The sequence below is a fragment of the Nasonia vitripennis genome, chromosome 3 (genome assembly GCF_009193385.2).
Source record: "Nasonia vitripennis strain AsymCx chromosome 3, Nvit_psr_1.1, whole genome shotgun sequence".
NCBI lineage: Eukaryota > Metazoa > Arthropoda > Insecta > Hymenoptera > Pteromalidae > Nasonia > Nasonia vitripennis.
Genome location: NC_045759.1, coordinates 20,463,929 through 20,483,626, shown reverse-complemented (window position 1 = coordinate 20,483,626; position 19,698 = coordinate 20,463,929). Strand labels below are relative to the sequence as shown.

The 19,698-nt window shown below is 48.7% G+C and overlaps 1 protein-coding gene across 11 annotated transcripts in view; it reads right to left on the bottom strand.

The window, feature by feature from the left end:
- Positions 1-19,698, bottom strand: part of LOC100121276 (AF4/FMR2 family member 4) — a 166,108-nt gene that overhangs the window by 76,979 nt on the left and 69,431 nt on the right. For all 11 annotated transcript variants that reach the window (XR_004344695.1, XM_031927212.2, XM_031927213.2 and 8 more), the window contains exon 3: positions 4,400-4,523. Coding sequence is in view for 10 of the 11 variants with exons in the window: in XM_031927212.2 (XP_031783072.1) it covers positions 4,400-4,523 (124 nt within the window). In the remaining variant the exon portion in view is untranslated. The remainder of the gene's footprint in view (positions 1-4,399; positions 4,524-19,698) is intronic.

Below are 19,698 nucleotides of genomic sequence, written 5' to 3'. Positions count from 1 at the left end.
GGCATAAATCGCGTGAGCGAGAAACAATAAAAAAAACGGAAAATCCCTTTCTCGTCGCTTTGCAAATCAGGGTCTCACCCCGACGGGGATAGAGAAAAGGGTCTCCCCTTGCGTTTCTCTCTCTCTCTCTCTCTCTCTCTCTCTCTCTCTCTCTCTCTCTCTCTCTACGTGCGCGTACACTTATTCGCTCTCTTGAATACCAGCAGAAGCGACGAGGAACGAGGATTATTATGGTAATCATCACGCCGCCGGCGGCGTTGGCGTCGGCCTCGGCGCGTATCATTCATTCACACCGTATACACAGCAGAAGGAAACGCGCGCGGCCCACACCTTTTTCTGCCTCCGAAGCGTCTGCTTCTTTTTGAGCGGACTTTGCCGCTCGGTTGGGCCGCCTGGGAGTTTGAGCGCGATTTTAAATTCGCCCGGGATCTCTTATTTCGATGGGGTGTCGCTCTCTTGTCCGACCTTCTGGACGTGAAGAAAATATTTTCGTCCGCACAGCAAACGGTGATCTTTTGTAAATAGAAAAACCATAAAGACGTAATTGCAGTGCCAACGAAAAGTCTCAAAACAAAAGCCGCGAATACATCGCAGAAGAACAATAGAGGAATCCCCTCGATATCTTAATTAATAATCCCCCCGGGCAAACAGTCGGTCGTGGGAGCGGCGTAAAAAGTCGTTAAAAACTCAGTTGGCGAATTCGGACTCGCGGTCTAATTAGCTATACATAATACGCGCACGTCACGCCAGGGAAAGCCGTCATTAATCACGGGGCGTAACTATCCGCGGCGTCGATCTCTTATTCTCCTCGAGAGAAGACGAAACGAAATGTGTGCAGAGCCGAGAAAGAGAGATGGAGACGTACAGATGGAGATAGGGAGTCAGCCCGCTCGCGCACCTGCGAAAATAATAATGCAAGATGGGATTGGATTGATTGCGGCCCCGCCGCGCACGTCGACTTTATTTATGCCCCTTTTTTGCTGCTGCGCGCGACCGCATTGTCTTCGGGGCGGCAGAGTTTTCGGTAGTAAAATGTTTAAGGAGGCCGCGTTAAGGGAGTTTATCGAGTGGAAAATGTACGCGAGCGGCCGATCGTTATATCGCCTCGACTACTGTTTCGAATATAATTACGGTCTTGCGTGCAGTGCCTTCGAAAGTCTAATTGCCGCGCGGTAATGAGAGCTAAAGACTGTGTAATTATATTCGGAATAACTCGCGAGAGAATATGACATCCTCGTATGTGTATACAAACGAAAAGATGCAGCGCGCAAGCTCTTTTCAAGGATGTGAAAACCAAAGTCGCGCGGCAATTGAAACAGCACACGTAATCCGAGCATCAAGATCGAGGAAACAAACGCCGCTTCAAGGATATTCGGCCACGTGTGTTACACGCAGCAGAGCGACGTGTTCATTTCCGACGGGCCGAAATTTATGTGCGGCGAGCGCATCCGGCCGAAAAAATTCGCGCCCAATTTGAGAACTCTCGGCTTCGTGGTGTAAAAAAAGAAGTTTAATTATCGCGCGCGGCTTTTATCTTTCCTCTTCCCTTCGCGCTCGAGGCGAGAGATATCGCGCGTACCTTTTCACGGCGTTGATTGTGTTTACGAGGGAGCGAGAAAGTAGGTGGCGGATTAATCTCCTTTCGATTTTCTTCTCTTTTTTTTCAATTATGCCGAGAGAAGAATCGACGCTACGCGGCGATAAGGTTTAATTAATGAATATCTCGAGGGGCTCTACGCTCTGTCAATATTGCGAGGTTTAATGAGCTGACTACCGAGTTCGCGAAGGTCGTCGGATTCTTCTTTTCTTTTTGTATAAATTCTGATTGAGGGATTATAAAGCGCGCGCGCGCAACTTTGATTATATTCGTGCGTGTGTTTAATCCAGAGTAATTGCGATCTTCGAGGAACTCGTTACACGCTGCAGACGCTTCGCGCATTAATCGTAATTGAAAATCAAATAACGCTACTGCTCAGTTCTTTCATCCCCGGGTGTGATAATATATCAATTTACATCCCGGGAAAGGGAGAAAACGAAGACAATTATACATCATCTCGTCATTAAAAAGTTCGCTACATACCAAAAGCCAAAGTCTCGAGTGGCGCGCGCGCTTTAGTAAACAAGCAGCTGCGCTATCGGGAATAATTCATCGCTGCGCGTAGGCGATAACGATTTTCTCAATTAACCGAAAATTCCGCGACAAGGCCGAAATTACGCAAAAACGCTGTACCGAAGTAGACAAACGCGAAATAACGGGCGCTCGCGCAGTTAGCGTATAATTTTTTGTCCTCCCCTATACACATACACACACACGCGTCACAGCGGCAGCAGCGCGCTACATCCCCAGGAAGCTCGTTAGCACGCTTTATTTCCTCGAAATTTTCGGCCCGAGAGCGTATATCGCGATAAATTTAATTGCAGAGAGCGACTACGCTGCCGCCAGCAGCCCGAAGGCAGGTGCTGAAATAATTGCGCGCTTTTGTCCCGCCAGCGCCCCATCTTCTCTCTCTCTTTCGGAATATGGCAAGCGCGACGTGTACGTATGTATGTGTGTACTGTGTACGTATACGTGTGTTGGCCTTTCGCACAATGCGTTGCAAGAGAGCGTGTCTCGTCGCTTTATTTTATTCCGGGCGCTATATGCGCGAAGCGTTTGTTTTTCGTCGCTTTTTCTCTGATTGCAGTCAACCCGGGCTTTTGTGCTGCACCGCTGCGTACAGAGACGTGCGCCTACGCGGAATATAACTGGCTGGATAGAGAGAGAGAGAGAGAGAGAATTCTTTTTCCGAATACTCTGTTTATACCCGGCAAAAACGATCGAGCCGGGCTAACAAACATTTTCGTGAATTCTCGCTCGCGTAACAATATTTACGCCCCAAAGCGATTCTCCCTCGACCTGTCTTTCGCTCGGTGTACAGCATCGCAGTAGCAGCCGTGACATTTTCCCTCATGTAAGTACACGCGCGGCTCGGAATAATAATTCGCGTGCGGCGCGTCGGAGCGTCGCTCGACTCGCGCCCCCGTCAAGTTTAACCTCTCTGCACGTACGTAACGTCGCTCTGACGAATGCTCTTCATTATTCTCATCGCAAATCCTCCGTCCACAAGTCGACGCTTTCTCTCTTTCTGCCTTTTTCATTTCCCCCGCGGAATATCGCATAATAACTCGGAGAGCTTTTTACACAACGATGAGAGGCGAATTGCTTCGCTTGTGTTCTCTCTGTTGCGGATTTAACGCTTTAATGGGCCTAATCCGAGAGGATTCGACGGTGAACAGAGCAGAGTGTATACGAGAGAGGGATAAGTTATTTGCCGCGCGATTGAATTTGGGTTTTCGTGAATTTTGATGGGATTTCGCGAGGGGCTGCCGCCTCCTCTATACCGTGTTTACGAGGATGACGAACGCGGTTTCGGGGATGTTGATTATGCGTCGCTTGCCCGCGTTGGAGGTATTACAAAAATTGTTTTTCCGAGGGTGGGACGTGCGCGCCCCTGTGCGTACGAAAAGCTCGTCGAGTGCAGCAGTTTAGGTATTCATAAACTGTTTTCTGAGCGGGTGCTCTTTTTGATTTGCTCGCTCGGGAGGGTCGACGATGCAACTCGATACGCCAGATTGCGCTCGCGGGTCGACGCGTTAATATTCATGAAGCGCAGTCGGCAGCTGTGACACGGGTCTCCCGAGCAAACTGATTTATCAAACCGAAGCGAGCTTTCGAAAAATTGAAGAAAAAAAGTCTCCACATCGTATTACAACAGTAGCTGCCGCCCTCTGACGCCAAAAGCCGGAACCCCGTCATAAGCGTCCGATCAGCGCACTTCAGCCCCATCACTGTACACACGATATACACATCTCTACTTTCGTATGGAGTCCATTAAAGCATCAGCAGCGATCCGTATCCGACGTCACCACCAGCAGCAGCCCGCTGCACCCCTGGGCTCTTATTCGCGAATAATCCGACACTTCACGGCGCATCATCTTGCGCGAGAATCGCACGTGTACAAACAATCCCTATATCGGATCGGCTGCACACATACGGGACGCGCGCAGTGAATCGCCTGCCGACGATGATGATCCCGGCTCCGTGTAATATCACCCCCCGCGCGTGCAAATTGCTTTTTGATGTAGACTCTGTTCTCCGCATGCGGGCTGCCTCTCTCTCACTATCTATCTATCTCCTAATCGTTAATCTGTCTCTCGTTACAGAGAGCCGGAGAGAGAGAGAGAGAGAGAGAGAGAGAGAGAGAGAGAGAGAGAGAGAGAGAGAGAGAGAGAGAGAGAGAGGGGAGGGCGATTGAAGAGCAATCTCGGCAATTAAACGCCTGTTTATATGGGCTTTATACGGCGCAGGATATACCGAGCATGAGGGTGTTTATCCGTACAGGTATACATAGTGACTTACCTTGGGGTCAAAGTTGAAGACCTGTTCGGGCCTGAGCGGACAGTCGAGGCCGCACTTGCAGGTCCCTGCAGTTGTCAGGTACTCCTTGAGCTGATCCAGCGAACCCAGCGCCGTACTGCTCGGACTGAAACACACGATATTTACACAGTTAATATACAGTCTTTCTACTCGCTCGCTCGAGTGTTTATGCAAACAGCCTTGATTCACGATAGCCCTTTGCGCCAAGTCACACAGCTTCTCGAATCAATTTGAGCTTTAATAAAGAAAAGCCTCACCCCCCCCCCCCAGTAAGGCCGTAATAAAATCCGTAATTAAAAACCTTGGCGAGAACGTAGCGAACGTGACAGCCGGTAATTATTCTTCGCTCCCTGATATTCTTCTCATCTTTTTTTCTTCCTTCTCCCCTCCGCCAGCCCGATCGTTACACAAATATTAATCTCTCCTCGCTGCCGCGGCGGGAAAAGTTTCAACGGGCTTAATTTCTGAATCAACATTTTCCGCCCGTAAATAAGCGATCGCGGATGCGAAGCGAGAGGAGAAAGAAAGAGTAAAATAAATTCGCGCGTTAAATAAGGCAGTGCAAGGAAGAATATAAGACGAGGGTAGAAAAAAGAAAAGCAATTTGCGAAGCGAAAACGCGGCAGTAGCTCTCTCATTGTGTGTCCCGGAGCGCGCGGCATTTATTGTTTCTGAAATTAGCGGCGGCCGGCGGCGCCGGGAAGAGAGAGAGAGAAAACTAACAAGCGGCGAGCGAAGGGAGAGAAAAAATCCCGAGCTTTATCGTCCACGCCGCTACGGATAAAAAGAAAACAAAGGCTAAGAGGCCAGCTCCTACCGCTGATGGGGAGTCGCCGCAGCTTCTTTTCATCGGGAAAATCGAGAGGAGGGAGACGAAATGAAGGTGCAATTTCATCGTCCGCGAACGTGAGCATTTAATCATTAAAGCTTCCTTGAGAGAGAGAAAGCTAGTTGTTGCGCTCGTTTATTACGGCAACTCGGGTCGGCTTTACGAGTGGAAAATATTTTTGCGCTCGATATACACTCGTGGAAAAAGAGGGAAATTTATTTCAAAACGCCTTATCACCGTCCCCCGTAAACTAATTACCATCCCCGTCATAAAACGAGCGGCAATCTTTATTATCCGGCCATTCGGGAGTAGCCACTACAACCGCCATTAATCGCGACTCCCAAATTGCCTCCGTACGACGAGGACGAGGACAAAAAAGGGATAAAAGCAGCTCGCATGTGTGTGTGTGTGTATATGTGTGTGTGTGTGTGTGTGTGTGTTAGTTAGACCCTCCCGAAAAACCCTACGGACAAGGACATCAGCGCAGATAAGAAACCAGCCCACCGCAACAAAAACAAAAGGATCGCCGCGCGTCGTCGTGAACACGGAGGAAAAAAAGGAGGAGAAGAGAAACGAGGGAAAGGAAGTTGGCCCCTCGTCGTCGTCGTCGTCGTCGTTGTTTATATCGATTACCCCCTCCTGTAGCTCGACCTTTTCCGCACGCAGCTTCCTAAACTAATAACCTCTGGGGGCCGGATAAAGAATATCATAAGGATCCTGCGAGCGCGTTGAAGCTTCGGACGTAATTATCGGCTGCGATAATGAAACGTCGGATTTTAATGCTACTCCCGCGCACGAAGCCTCGGCTAATTTATGTACGGCAGTGCTATAAATAAGGATCAGCGCTCACGGGCGATGATGTTCTTATTTTCTCCCAACGTGTCTATGTGTCCGTCTGTGTGTAGGGAGGTATACACACACGCGGCGATGTTTCGTGATACCCGAGGATAACTCAATTTGGCGATGCTACGTGCCGTTACGAGGCTGTTTTCCTTCTTTTTTTCTTTTCTTCTCCTAGCTTGCCGACTGGGACATAAGCGATATTATTTTTTTTCTTTCGCTCTTCTCTGGGGGAAAATTAATTTCCCGCGTCTTTTTCCGTCCGAGATTACATTCCCTCCGAATATGTGTATCCATCCGGGTGAATAATAACGGCCGAGCAACGAGAAAAGTTGGAAAAACAAGAAAATCGTTATAACATCGCACATCTCCGATTTCTCGGAAAAGTAATATCCATAAAACTGTTGACTCGAGCCCCAAGTTAAAGAAAGATCAGAGGCACATCACAAACTTCTATTTGTCTTCGCTCCTTCCAGACAGTGACGAACGCGATAATTCACTTAAATCACTCTACTCTCCCCCGAGTGGAAATCTCATACACAGCTAGAAAAACTCTCCGGGCAACTCAAACAACGCGCGTAATACACTTGAGAAATACGAAACTCGATCGATCGCGGGTCACGTATACGAAAAAGCGAAAAAAATTGTTTACCGCTCGCTGCGTATCAATCAAACTCGCGGCAGATAATGCAGATAAGCCTCGTCCCTCATAAATTAACGGCGGCCGACAAGTGAGCGTATATACACACATACAGCCGAGTAGGAAGGGAAAAAAAGCGAAGATGAAGACGCCGAAGGAAGTTACGGAGCTTGACGGGAGCTGCTTTATCTCGTGGATAATGCAAGCTCGGCGCGGTATAATGTCCCGGGGTTATGCGACCTTCGTCTTTCTCTCTCCGAACCGCTGAATTTTTTATTAAAAGGCCCGGAGGACAGGATGGGCTGAATTTTCCACGAAATCAATGTCGACTGCCGCGGGAGTTACTTTGTATCTCAGGGGGCTTTCGAAGCTTTCTCCGTCTCTCGCTCAGCCTGTGCGTTATGAATTGAAGAAGCCGGTTCAGCTCCGGGGCTTGATTGTCGTGAATTATTAGGGGATCGAGAGAGCCGGCGAATTGTATTTGCGGGGACAAGCCGAAACTCGTTGAAATCTGTTTCGCCGCTTTGGGACACGACAAAAGCAGCTTTGATTAATCAGATTCGCGCTCTGATATAATAATAACCGCGCACAATACACCGAGTGTCTCGCTCGAAAGGAAATCACGAAGAAGACGAAGAAGAAGCCGTATATAGGAGAGGCGCGTGTGCGGAAATAAATAGCCCCGTGAGCGCGGAAAAGCGAAAAAAAAGCGGCTGCAGCGCCATTTCTCCTCATTGTTCCGCCGTCCAGCCATTTCTCTCGGCCGTCTGTTCATCACTTCCCCATCGTCTCGTCGCTCTATCTCCACTCTCGTTTGGCCGTCTCTCTCACTCTCCGTGTACGATCGGCCCATTTCTGCAGCCGGCGGCTGCGGCCGAATCGCTGCACAGCTGTGCGCACGATTCCATAAATAAAGCCGGAATTCTCGACTGCCGCCGCCGCTGCTGCTTCGTATTTCTCTCTATCTCTCCGTTTTCGCGGAGAAGAAACGAGAGAGAGAGAGAGAAAGTCTCTGGCCAGACGGCAATAAAAGGGCTGCGCTCTGCCGTACGGGGATTACGCCGAGGTTAAGGTTGTAAGTCAGAGATATGAGATTTCTCGGCAGTTTGTCAAACGGCGCGCTCTGCTCTCTCTCTCTCTCTCTCTCTCTCTCTCTCTCTCTCTCTCTCTCTCTCTCTCTCTCTCTCTCTAAAAGTTTCCGATAGAAATGAGAAATCGAATGAATAAATTTTGACTCACCGACGCCGTCTTATCTTCTCTATCTCTCTCTCCCTCTTTCGCCCGAGTTCGCATAAATTCGCAGCGGCGACGCGAGTGAGTGTGTGGATGCGTTGGCCGGAAAAAAGGGATCGACACCCTCGAAACAAAGGGAGGGAAAAGAGAGAAAAAATGGATCGCGATTGATGCCATTAGACGCAAGCGCGGGGGAGTGTGCGCGTCGCCGCCGTGTTTGACTTTCCGCTTTCACTCGTATACGCTTGTATACGTGTACAGTATGTGCGTGTGTGTGCGTGTGTGTGCGTTAAAACGGACGGAGTGGAGCCATAAAGTCGGATTTAGACACCCTCGCAGTTTTGAGCAAACAAGCGAGAGGTTGATGCGTATGAGAGAAAGAGGATCTCGACAAATGGCGAGCGGATGACGTTTTATTGAAACAGGGGCGGTTTCTCTCTCGAGCTATCGAGAATGTATAAGAAAGGCTCTCTTTTTTAGACAGAGAGTAGTGCATGCACGCGGCGGTGTATTGTATAAGCAGGAAATAATCTTGGAGCCTCATCTCGGCGATAATAACTCTAATTTATAAAGATACGCCAAGAGAGAGCCATTAGTAGTAACCCTCCCCCGCGACGACGTGTGTAGGAAGGGGGAAAAAACCATTCGCCGGCAAACAAATCATCGTAACAACAGGCAATAAAGCATAGAGAAAAGCGAATTTATCGCCTCGGCGCGCCGGTGATAAACCCGAGCACATACACACACACACACACACATCCTCGCGACGGCAAAAAGGGGTAAGGAAAAGCAGCAGCAGCGGCGAAGAAGGAAGGAAGTAAGTAAGTACGAAACGAGATAACGCGCGAGTCGTCGCGTGCAGCGGGCGCCTGCACGCGATGAATTATATTTAGGAAAGGTCGCCGCCGCAGACATTTTTGCCTCGGGTGAAACGCAGCTTTAGCCGACTCTCCCTCTCTACGTGTGAGGCTTTCTTCCTCTTCCGCTTGTTACTTCTATCCTTTCGAGCTTTCGCGAGTAGAGAGAGTGCGAAATCGAGCTTTTGACAATTTTAACGACCTGTTTTGACGTCGGTATACGCGCACCTAATCCACTTTGACATCTCGATACTGCGAGTAGCCGAGCTTGCGAAATATTCCTGAGTGCAAATCGCGCATTCAATGACGAATGGTAATTCGCCGCGCAATAACTCGCGGAATTAGCCCGATGTATAGGCGAGCGTTAAATTTCTAATGTAAATCCGCCGCTCGATATCTCAATCCTATACGCAGAGAGCTGCAGCGCATAGTGTATAACAATCCGTCCGCAGAGTGAGAGAGATAAAAAGCGCGTAACACAAAAATTATATAATCCCTCGGTTTCGAAAACGCTCTCGACTACAAAGGAACTGCCCCCCGTACACTCGGAGGTGAGAAATCGCGGCCGAGATTTATTATCCCCGGCGATATTTACGAGCGCCAAAGAGAGAGAGAGAGAGAAAGAAGAAAAGTACTGATCCTTTCTGCGCGCGAGTATATATAACGAGGAAAGAGCTGGTCCCGCGCTCTCTAATTTGCAGCAATTTGCGGTCACCGCCGTCGACGAGAGTCACGTGAACAGTGCAGTATACACATCAGTGTGTCTCGTACACACACGTATACACACAGTTCCTTTCTTCTCACTGCAACGGGTAGTAAAATCGCGGAATATCGATTGTCCGCAACGCCGCCGCTGAGTGATATAATGCGCGCGGTGAAAGTGCGCACGAAACGCGATTAGAAAGTGGGGACACAAAAGTGCGCGCGGGCGACGTGTATATCGAACACGCTTTTATTATTGTCGTTATATTATCGCGCGCTGAAAGGAGAAAATGCACTGTACTTGTTATTCATTGCTCCTTCCGCTATGTACTATACTTGTTTTTTTTTGTACGCGAGGCAGGAAGAGACTCGTTTTGTCGCTGCGAGAACGCTTGGCTGGTTCTGCCTGATACACATAACAAGCTGGGTTGTCGATTAATTAATCGCGAATATCGCTCGAAATAAAGTCGCAACAACAAAGCTCACTTCGATACATCGCGCGTCCATAAAACCGCGAACCGTTTTCCCGCAGCAGCAGCAGCAGCAGCAGTATAGCAGTAACAGCAAAAGGAAAATCTCGAGAGAGCGAAGCATCCACGGTATCCGCGCGGGGCTCTAAAATAGAAATCGCGCGCACAAAACCTCGACTCGCGAAATTGATTTCTATCTCCGAGCTCTCGCGATCCATCTCTCTCTCCTCTTCGCTGCTGCTGCATTGCCCGCGTGAAATCCATCGCGCTGTTATGTGTATACACGTGTGTGTATAGAGAGAGATAGGAGATTCCCGGCGTCGTCTCTCTTATTCACGTAAAAAGCAAAGCCGAGATAGAGAGAGAGAGAGAGAGAGAGAGAGAGAGAGAGAGAGAAAGAGAGTGAATGACGAGAGGCGCCTGGATGTCGCGACGCGCTTCTTGCGCGTCACTCAACTGTTTCGCGTCTCCGCTCTAAAGCAGCACTCTTTTCCCTCTTCGCTTCACTTCGCACTTCAAACGCTATACTATATATAAGGAGGGGCGCTAATGTGCGCGTATACGAGAGTTAGAGACAGGGTTTGAAGGCACGCAGGTGATGAAAACTCTGAGACGAGATGTAGACATTGACGCTGTTTTGTGTGATATAGTAGCATCGACAATCGCAGCGAGGGTGTATCGCTTCGAATCGATACCAATGTAACTACGGCGCTTCGCCCTTACATACTCGTTGAGTTGAACGGCACACAAGGAGGAAATTCACACCGACGAGACGACGTGTGTCGAGCTGTTCACGCGTGGCACACGTCCTACACGTGCGCTGCTTTATAGATGCGAATAATTCTGCACCGACTACAACGGAGAGATAGAGAGAGGGACGACGTGCATATACTACATTGCGTCACTCCGCGCATAGTATACGAGCGACAGCTCAGCTGCCGTGTGCAGAGATTCGAGGGAATAATCGATATCTCTCGCGGCATCGCATGGGAACGTGGATTTTTTTCGTCGCAATCGCGCGCGCGCGCGAGAGAGAGAGAGACAGAGAGAGAGAGAGAGAGAGAGAGAGAGAGAGAGAGAGAGAGAGAGAGAGAGCGTAATGACCGTAATGTACAGTGCGTTTTGTAGTTAGACTTTCTAATGGTGAAAGCCGGCCTTTTTGCGCGCGCGACGACATCCGTCAAGTCACGATGTGCCACGAGTCGTAATACATAAGTAACGGCGTGTTGGAATCTCCGCACACAAATGTATACATCAGTATATACTCGGATTGACGGATCACATTTTTCTCTCAGGGCTAAGTAGAAACTATCGGGATGGTCCAGATGAGTTGAACAAGCGCCCGCTGAGCAAACAGCTCAAGAGCAATCATGCGCCGGTGTTTTCGCGATCCGCAGTCGCAAGCTCTACTTCCAAATAGAAACCTTATACACAGCGGCTCAACCCTCGCGGCAGAACCCATCATCCGCTGTAACACAGCAGCAGCAGCAGCAGTCCTCTCTCCAATTATTCTAAACCTCTGGGTGCTTTTCTCTCTCTCTCTCTCTCTCTCTCTCTCTCTCTCTCTCTCTCTCTCTCTCTCTCGGGCAAAGTTGCCACACAGCTTTCTATCGCAAAGCGCAAACTAAATCGTCCCTCGCTCGGCTTAAAGCCTCGGCGATTCGCCATACACACGAAATAATACGACGCGCAGAGGCAGCAAGACACAACAAGTGATTCCATTAATACTCGTAGCCGGTAATTCTCTCTCCCCGTAGCGCATCGAGAAGAAACGAGGCGTAACGAGAGGATTGAAATCTCACCCCCGTCGGGGCCAATTCCCCGAGCTTATTTCGGAGGGCGAGTAGAGAGAGAAGGTGCAGGATCGAGCTTGCGCGAAAGCGAGAATTACGCGCGAGATAACGATTTACGAGGAGATAGACGCACACGCGGAGGTGTATATATACAGAGTCGATAAGTTAGGGACATACGTGCGTGGGAGAGAGAGAGAGAGAAAGAGAGGGGAGGGTATAATTGAAACGGTCGAGCGTGACGATTGGGGCAAGCGTGTGTATTATCCCGTTTGGAATTGTTTTCAGATACTCAATGGGGTAAAACTTCGTATAAAACCCGCCGTAGCTAAACAGCTCTTCCGTGAATCAGCGATTAAGCTCTCGCAAGAAAAAGAGAGAAATACCGCAGCCGACAAATCGTTGCACTTATACACATCGCAGACCGCACGACAAGAATCCCCTTTATAACCGGCAATTACGCAATCCCGAAATGACGCAATGACCGGCTCCCTCTCACGCCTCTTCTTCTTCTTCTTCTTCTTCTTCTTCTGCTTCAACAACACCGAGGAAAAAAGAAGTCGAGCGCGCGGGGGATAAAAGAAAACGCTGCAGACAGAAAGCAGCAGCGGCGAGTCGGTCGTTATTGTCTTAATTCGACGCTCGCTATTTACGTAATGACCGGCTAGACCGAGTGAGCCGCAGCCAAATGGATACCTTGATGCCGAGACCTGCGCATGCGACGTTGCTGTGCGCCGCGGACGCTATTCATTTGCGTGCGCGCCTTCGAGAGAAGAGAGAGAGAAAAAAATAAGCACGACGGAAGGCTCTCTCTAGTTCTGTGTATTTGTTATTCTCCTGTATATAAAGGTATACAAGCAAGCCTCTTTCTTATTTAGTGGAACTATACGCTGACGTCGTAGAGTGTCTGATGATAGTTTCGCTCGTTACTTTGCGAAACTTGTGCAGCATCAGCGGCGGCCCACGCTCTAATGACGGCCTATTAAATCCACCTACTTGGGAGGATGATAGAATGAAAGAAAAAAATCTCGGAATCACGCTCTCACGATTCGCAGGAAAATACTCTTGTCATTGCGCGCGCAGCGTTATTACGCACACAGTGAGATAGACGATGCAGTGTATAACCCGATAAAACCGCTCTTTCTCGAACCTCTTCTTCGCCAGCTTCGTTCGTTCGTTCTTCTTCTTCTGCTGAATTTCTCTCACGAATTCGAGTGTGTATGTGTGTAGGCAGCGAAAGAGGAAGGCTGCCATTAGGGGGCAATTATATCAGCGGGAGTCTGTGGCGTGATCGCGTCCATGATTGCTGAACGAGGCTAAAAAGTCTGTGTGTTTTCTTCTCCGTCGATCCTATTCACGGAAGATATATAATAACGAATGCGAGAGCGAAATTTCGAATTTTCGAGGGAGAGAGAACAACAACGGATCTGCCCGCAGACAAATTACACCGCACGAACGCGCCGCTGTCGCTGCTATCGGCGTTTTATTGATCAGCCGAAAAAGAGAGAACTGCTGGTATAAACGTATTAAAATATAAAAGCTCGAGGGGGTATACATGCGCACACGTGAGTATTATGTATCGGTATTATAAACGCGTCGAGTCAAGTGGCGATAAAGCATTCGGCTGCAGCGCGCGAGCACGCGCCAAAATTGAATTTGAGTTTCGAATCGCGCGAGCGAGAGAGCTTTAAAAAGGATTAATTGAAAGCCCTTTTTCGAGTTTGTAAAATCAACTGCAGCTGCAGGCCGATACACGCGCGTATGCTGTCGGGGGGTTGTATAACGCTGCTACTTGGACCTCTCGAAACCGATTACCATAATCGAGAATATGGAATATTAGCTTTGGCGAACACGTGTACAATTACGTCCGTAAAGCGTGTCCGAAAAAGAAAAACCGCGCGATATTAGCGATAGCCAGGCAAAACAAGCCCAAGTCGCAATTATTCAGAAAGCGGTACGTGTCCCGGATTTGCAAGTCAAATCGTCCGTCCCGCGTATAAAATTAGTAAATTACCTCAAAACGAGGCTGCGCAAGCTCGCTCGTCTGTCTGTGTGTAATACACACGGACATAGAACAGCAGCAGCGGAAGGTCGAGGCAAAGCGAAAGACCGAGATAAATTAGAGAAAGAAGTGGACGAGAGAATCACGCGCGCACTCGGCGGAAAAGAACTGCCGCACGAGTGGAAAACGAGCTGTGCTCGCCTCGCTCAAAACAATGAGGAAAAAAGCCTTCACTCTCTCAAAGACTGCTGCTGCAGCTCGTAAAGTGTGTGTAGCTCCGGGCGGCGTTAGTTCTGAGAGTAAGCGATCTTTAGTAAATTAATGGCTCGCGAGCTTTCTCTCTCTCTCTCTCTCTCTCTCTCTCTCTCTCTCTCTCTCTCTCTGTGTAGTGTAGAAAAAGTCGACGGTACTAATGCCTCTTCGCGTTAATTTATTAATAGTTAATAGACGGCGAATTAAATTAGCGCGGCGAATCGCGATGGTAAGGAAATTCAAGAAACTCGCAGAGGTCTCTCTCGCTGCTGCAGTTATTAGTCGCGGTGTTATTGATTTATTATTTAGCGCGCTCCGCCGCGGCATTGTTTGCCGTGTCCACGAGTAAAAGCTCGAATGGGGACAAAGGCGGCGAGAGAGAGAGAGAGAAAAAAGACGCGCACACACAATGTCCGCTTAAGTGCCTTTACTTAATTTAATACCATTCGCAACTGCAGCGCAGCAGCGCGAGGACTGAAAGTTTATCGATCGCGTGTGTTTAATTTAATAATGCGGCTGTTGTTTTTTTTTCTCGCTTACAAATTAGTGAACTACACCGCACCGGGCGTTTATAACGTTGCAGAAGGCGCTTTTATCGGTGCGTAAATAGCGCGAGTGCATTAGCTGAAATATTTATTTGCGAGCTTTAGCCGAAGCAATCATTTCGGGAGCACTGGTTTCACGGAACACTCGCGATAGGCTGAATTATTCACGCAAAGGGCATGACCCAAAACGAGCTTATAAACGCCTTGATCAATATTAACGTTCTCTATACTTGAGACATACACGAGAAAGCTTACACGTACATCGATGAAGCGAATTGCGACAGGCGGCGTACCGCAGACTGCATTAATTAACCCGAATAGGAAACGCAGAGCGAGAGGCAAAAAAAGGTATCCAAAAAGAGAATAACAGCTTAATCGCGATTAGAGCTAACTCGAAGCATATTTTCTTCGCCGCAAACCTCAGCTGCATCAGCCTATGCATATACGCGCACAGAGAGAACATCAATCCAGCTTATGCACATCGGAGAGACTCGCGAGCTAGGCCAAGAGCGCAGATAACACACATAGACAGACAGAGCGCGAAAAAGCTACAGCCACCGCCGTTCGCAAACACGCGGCGATGACGGCTGCCTAATTGAGGTTAACTGCTTATTTGCCGCGGCGCATTAGCGTCGCAGTGCTATAGTCTCTACTGCCGATCGTCAGAGCTCGATAAAAAGCCGGCGGGGATGGAAAAAAGGGTCGCCGAGAGCGACGAACGAGTCTTGACCCCCTCGAGGACGTGGGCGGAAAGGTAAAAATAGCCGGAGGGAATTTTCCAAAGGGATCCTTTTTGCAAGTATATATAGAGGGCTGCGTACACGTGTCCGACGTGATTTCGGCTTTCAAAGTTTTTTCTCGAGTCTTCCATACGATAAGTCGCGCGAGTTGATTGATAACCAATCGAGCCAGTAGCTGTGATTAATCGTCTAGAGCACTTGATTGTATACTCGTTTGACATCTTTTCGACCCGTATATAATGCTCTCGGCGAATTTCTTTTTTGCCGCGTTAATGCGCGCGGTCAATCACTCTCCGGCGTGTATGAAAGATCTATCGCGCGCTAACGATCCTTCCCAGAAGCTTTCTTTCTCGGAATCGAAAATTTTTTCCGCCTAATTGTTTACTCCGCCGAGAAATTGCGCAAGGAAAAAAAGGCTTCATTAGAAGGGCTATAACGATCGGCCCATTAATCAATCAGTCGACGCGCAGAGCCGCGGCGAGGCGGAAAATGGCCTTTTAAAGAAAAGCGCCGCGGCGAGAGCAAAAACGCGCTTTCAAAATGCAAATGATGATTTCCTTGTGAGGTAAGACGTCGTCGTGGAATGTCGTCGTCGCTCGAGAGAGAGAGACTCGACAAATCAAAGGCTGATGCTGAGAAAGAGAGATATTCGTACGACGTAAGAGAGTTGACACTTCTCGCGGCGGTTATGTTTTCTTTTTTTTTGCAGAGAGCTCGCAAGAGAGGCTTAATTATTTAGCGGGACGCCGCGAGAAATGGCGCGCAAAGTGGAACGTACCTTAAGCGGCATGAGTTGATTTTAATCGATGAGTGGCAGAAAAGGAAAGATTTGAATTTATCGTTTACATACGTAGTACAAGCCGGATTATACCACTACCGTACACACACATGTATACGAGGCGCGACGGGACGTCGTCGGAATCTCACCTGGAACAAAAAGAAAAGTGTTGGTTAATGAAAGTTACTTTCGTAATGTATGTATTCGATAAAGTGATTAAGCGCTCGCGAGTATGTATAATAAAATGATTAAGCTAATTAAACGGATTCTCGAGATTGCATAATCGCAGGCAAGAGAGAGAGAGAGAGAGAGAGAGAGAGAGAGAGAGATGCGAGAACATAACAATTATCGTCGATGCAAGTATCCGCGATAGTTGCATCAACTCGCTCGTTCATTATCTCGTTAGCCTAATCTTTCCGAACGCTACAGTTACGGTGTCGTGCGGCTGCAGCATGTAAACAAATAATTTCTTCGTGTGTTATATCGTTGAGCAGAAGAAAGCAGCCACAAAGTTCTCCGTATATGCAGCACTGGAATCGCAACATCTTAATTATTCCGCATAAATTGCTCTCACGCGTCGCGCGAAAAAAGCCGCGAGCGCGAATGTATATTTTTAGCCTATTAAGATATACCATCGACGGCTTTAATTCTACCTGGGCACTTAGCTCTCGCTGAGTGTATGTGCGTGTGCGTGGAAAAATGCGCCCATCATAACATCGTTAAGAGCTCTCGGAAAAGCACTTACATCAGTTCATTTATCTCGCGGACGCTATTTCGAACATAATTTAAAACGCGGCTTCTAATAAAGAGCGTTCGCGGATCCTTTTATTTCCCTCCGTAATTACCGCTCTCGCGGACCCGGCGTCGTAGGATTCGTTTTTTTTTCGCCGACATTTTTCGTACGCGAACCGCGTCCGATTTTCCACAATGCATACACGTCTTCATTAGGTTTTATTTTCAGGGCGATTCATCGAATTGAATGCGACAGTCGCGCCGCTAATTCAGCCTCGCGGATAAGCAACCTCCGCATCGCCGGCAGAGAGAGACAAGAGCGAGACGGACTGCGGCGAGCGAGAACAGGTTTGCGCGGTTCGACGCACTCGCCGCCGACGTCCATTAATTCATCGGAGCCTCGACAATAATTCGCCTTCATTGAGCCTCGATAAACATTTCGCTGCTTAGCAGCACGTGCGTTTGTGTAGATTATCGTGTTAGTTGAGCCTCGGACGGATTAGCCTAAATCAGAGCATAGACAATGTCGTTAACAACCGAGCACTAAAAGCTATAAAATCCTTACGCGAACGGAGGAAAAAAACCAGACGCGGACGCGCAGAAAAAGTGATATATCGCGGCTATCCTCGACGGACTATACCACATCGTCACGATCGGCACATGCTTTGCAAGTTAAAAGACAAAATGGTCAAGCACGGTACGTTTCTTCCTTTTTTTCCAAACCTGCCTCTCTTTCAACTTTCAATCCGTCTCATCAATAATTCATCAAATTTTCCGAGCCGCGTGGCAACACGCGTAAACATTCCAGCGCGTGCGCGCGAGCAAAGAAAAAAAGAACGAGACGCTCTCTCTCTCTCTCTCTCTCTCTCTCTCTCTCTCTCTCTCTCTCTCTTTCTCGACACTCTGTGTTGTGTTGGAGAACGGCAAAATTGGGTCCTCGGCATAAATTCCACGAGCGCGCTTCTTCTTTTAATTCCATGTATACCTGCGCGCGATGATGTGCTAGAGGCACGTTTTCAGAGCGCGCGGAGAGTTGCGATCGAGAAAAAATTGTTGAATAAGCAAATTAGATTTTCCTCGCTCATTGTCGCCCGCGAACGGAAACTGTTTATGCAAATCTATGTGTACGGGACAAAATTTCGTCGTTTTTAACCGCTTGTTTTCTTGCTTGCGCCTGCCTGTCGTATAACTTTAACGATCTATATAATAGAGCTGCGCTGCCACCGCCGCCAAGGCTCCATTAAACGGCTACGTTTACGATTCTTTCCTTTTTTCGACTCGATAATAGCCGCGAATTTCGTCTGTTTACAGACAAATTACACTCGGCGCAGCGCAAACTGCCCGGCAATTTCAATCAAGCCTCTCTGATGCGCAGCGAGAAGAACAAAAAAAAAATCAACGACAAAATAACGCGCTCCTCGAGCGAACGAGAAGAATAAGAAGAAGAAGCGAGCGTCGGCACGAGCACACAGAAAATGACAATACTCGCGCACGTCGTCGACCTTGGATTTACTCGCTCGTCGCGGGTAATTATATGCCAGTCGTAAATAAGCGACGCGCAGTCGCGGCGCTGCGCATGCATGACGAGCCGTGTGCGCGGAGTCATTATGCATTTTACGTGTGTGTGCGCTTATAGTACGGAGAGCGACACAAACAGGCTGCGGGCGATTTATCGCCGCGCGAAAATCCGAGCCCGCGCTTTCCCGCGCCGATAATGCGAAGAAAGCTCGAGGGCGGGTAATCGCACGCGCGCGCGGCTGCTAATAATGGATACCTATGGCTCTCTCGCGCTCGGGTCGAGAATTATTATTTTAATACACACCGGCTCCGGGGATCGATCTGATTTCGCATTTTCCCTCACTCCCTCTGCCGTGTGTGTAAGTGCCCACTTATACATGCAGTCGGAGTAAAACGCTTTATTTATACCTCGATGCTTATCGGGCCGATAATTCCCGGGCGACAATGTCGTATACTCGCATAAAAACAAAGCCGCGCGAGAGTTTATCGGATCGGCTATTTTTTCCCCGCTCTCTGTGTAAACTCGTTCGAATCGAAGCTCATACGCGTAAAGAGAGAGAGAGAGTGTATTGACCCATCGTCGTCGCGGTGCATTAGCATCAGCTGTGCTGCGGGTGATTCGTTATTCGCTCGTTCTCAAAGGAAAAGCTGCGCAGCGAGCGCTTTGAATTTCAATATAATCTTCACCGCCGCGTGTATACTCGCAAAAGCGATATCTCGAGAGTACTTTGTCGAGCGCGCGCGCGCGCGACTGTTGACTCGGAATATTCGAACGCGCGCATTATGTAAAAGCAATAACACCGCAACGCTGAGTGAGAGAGAGATAAACAGCATGCGCTAATGTGTCAACGTTTACCTCGCAAATAGTTTTTCTCTCTCCTGCTCAGCCGCGATAATACATAATACGGAGAATAAGCGATATAGCTTCTGCCTTTTTCGCCTCGTGTCGTCGTGTTTGCATAAATCGGCGCCGCACACACTGCACACATGGGTGCAGCAGCAGCACTGGTATACGTCTGTATAATCGCGAGGAAGAATCGCGGCGCGCGTTCTGAATTCCCCGATGCGCCGCTTATACACACTTTGTTGTCTCGAGGTTAATGGGTTCCGACGCGAGGCGGACGAAAAAAGAAGACTACGCTATGCCTTTCTGACCTTTTTCTCTCGCGGGCGCTCCTCCTCGTGAAATATCAATGCGCAAGATATTCCAGATACGCAGCAGCAGCTTTTTTCTGACTCCGTCTCTCCGTGTGTTTGTTATTCAATTTCGAGAGAAGCTCTTTCGGTTTCGAAACTTATTTTTTGCGCCGTCGCTCTCCACGTCGACGACGACTACGAGAATTATGTATTTTA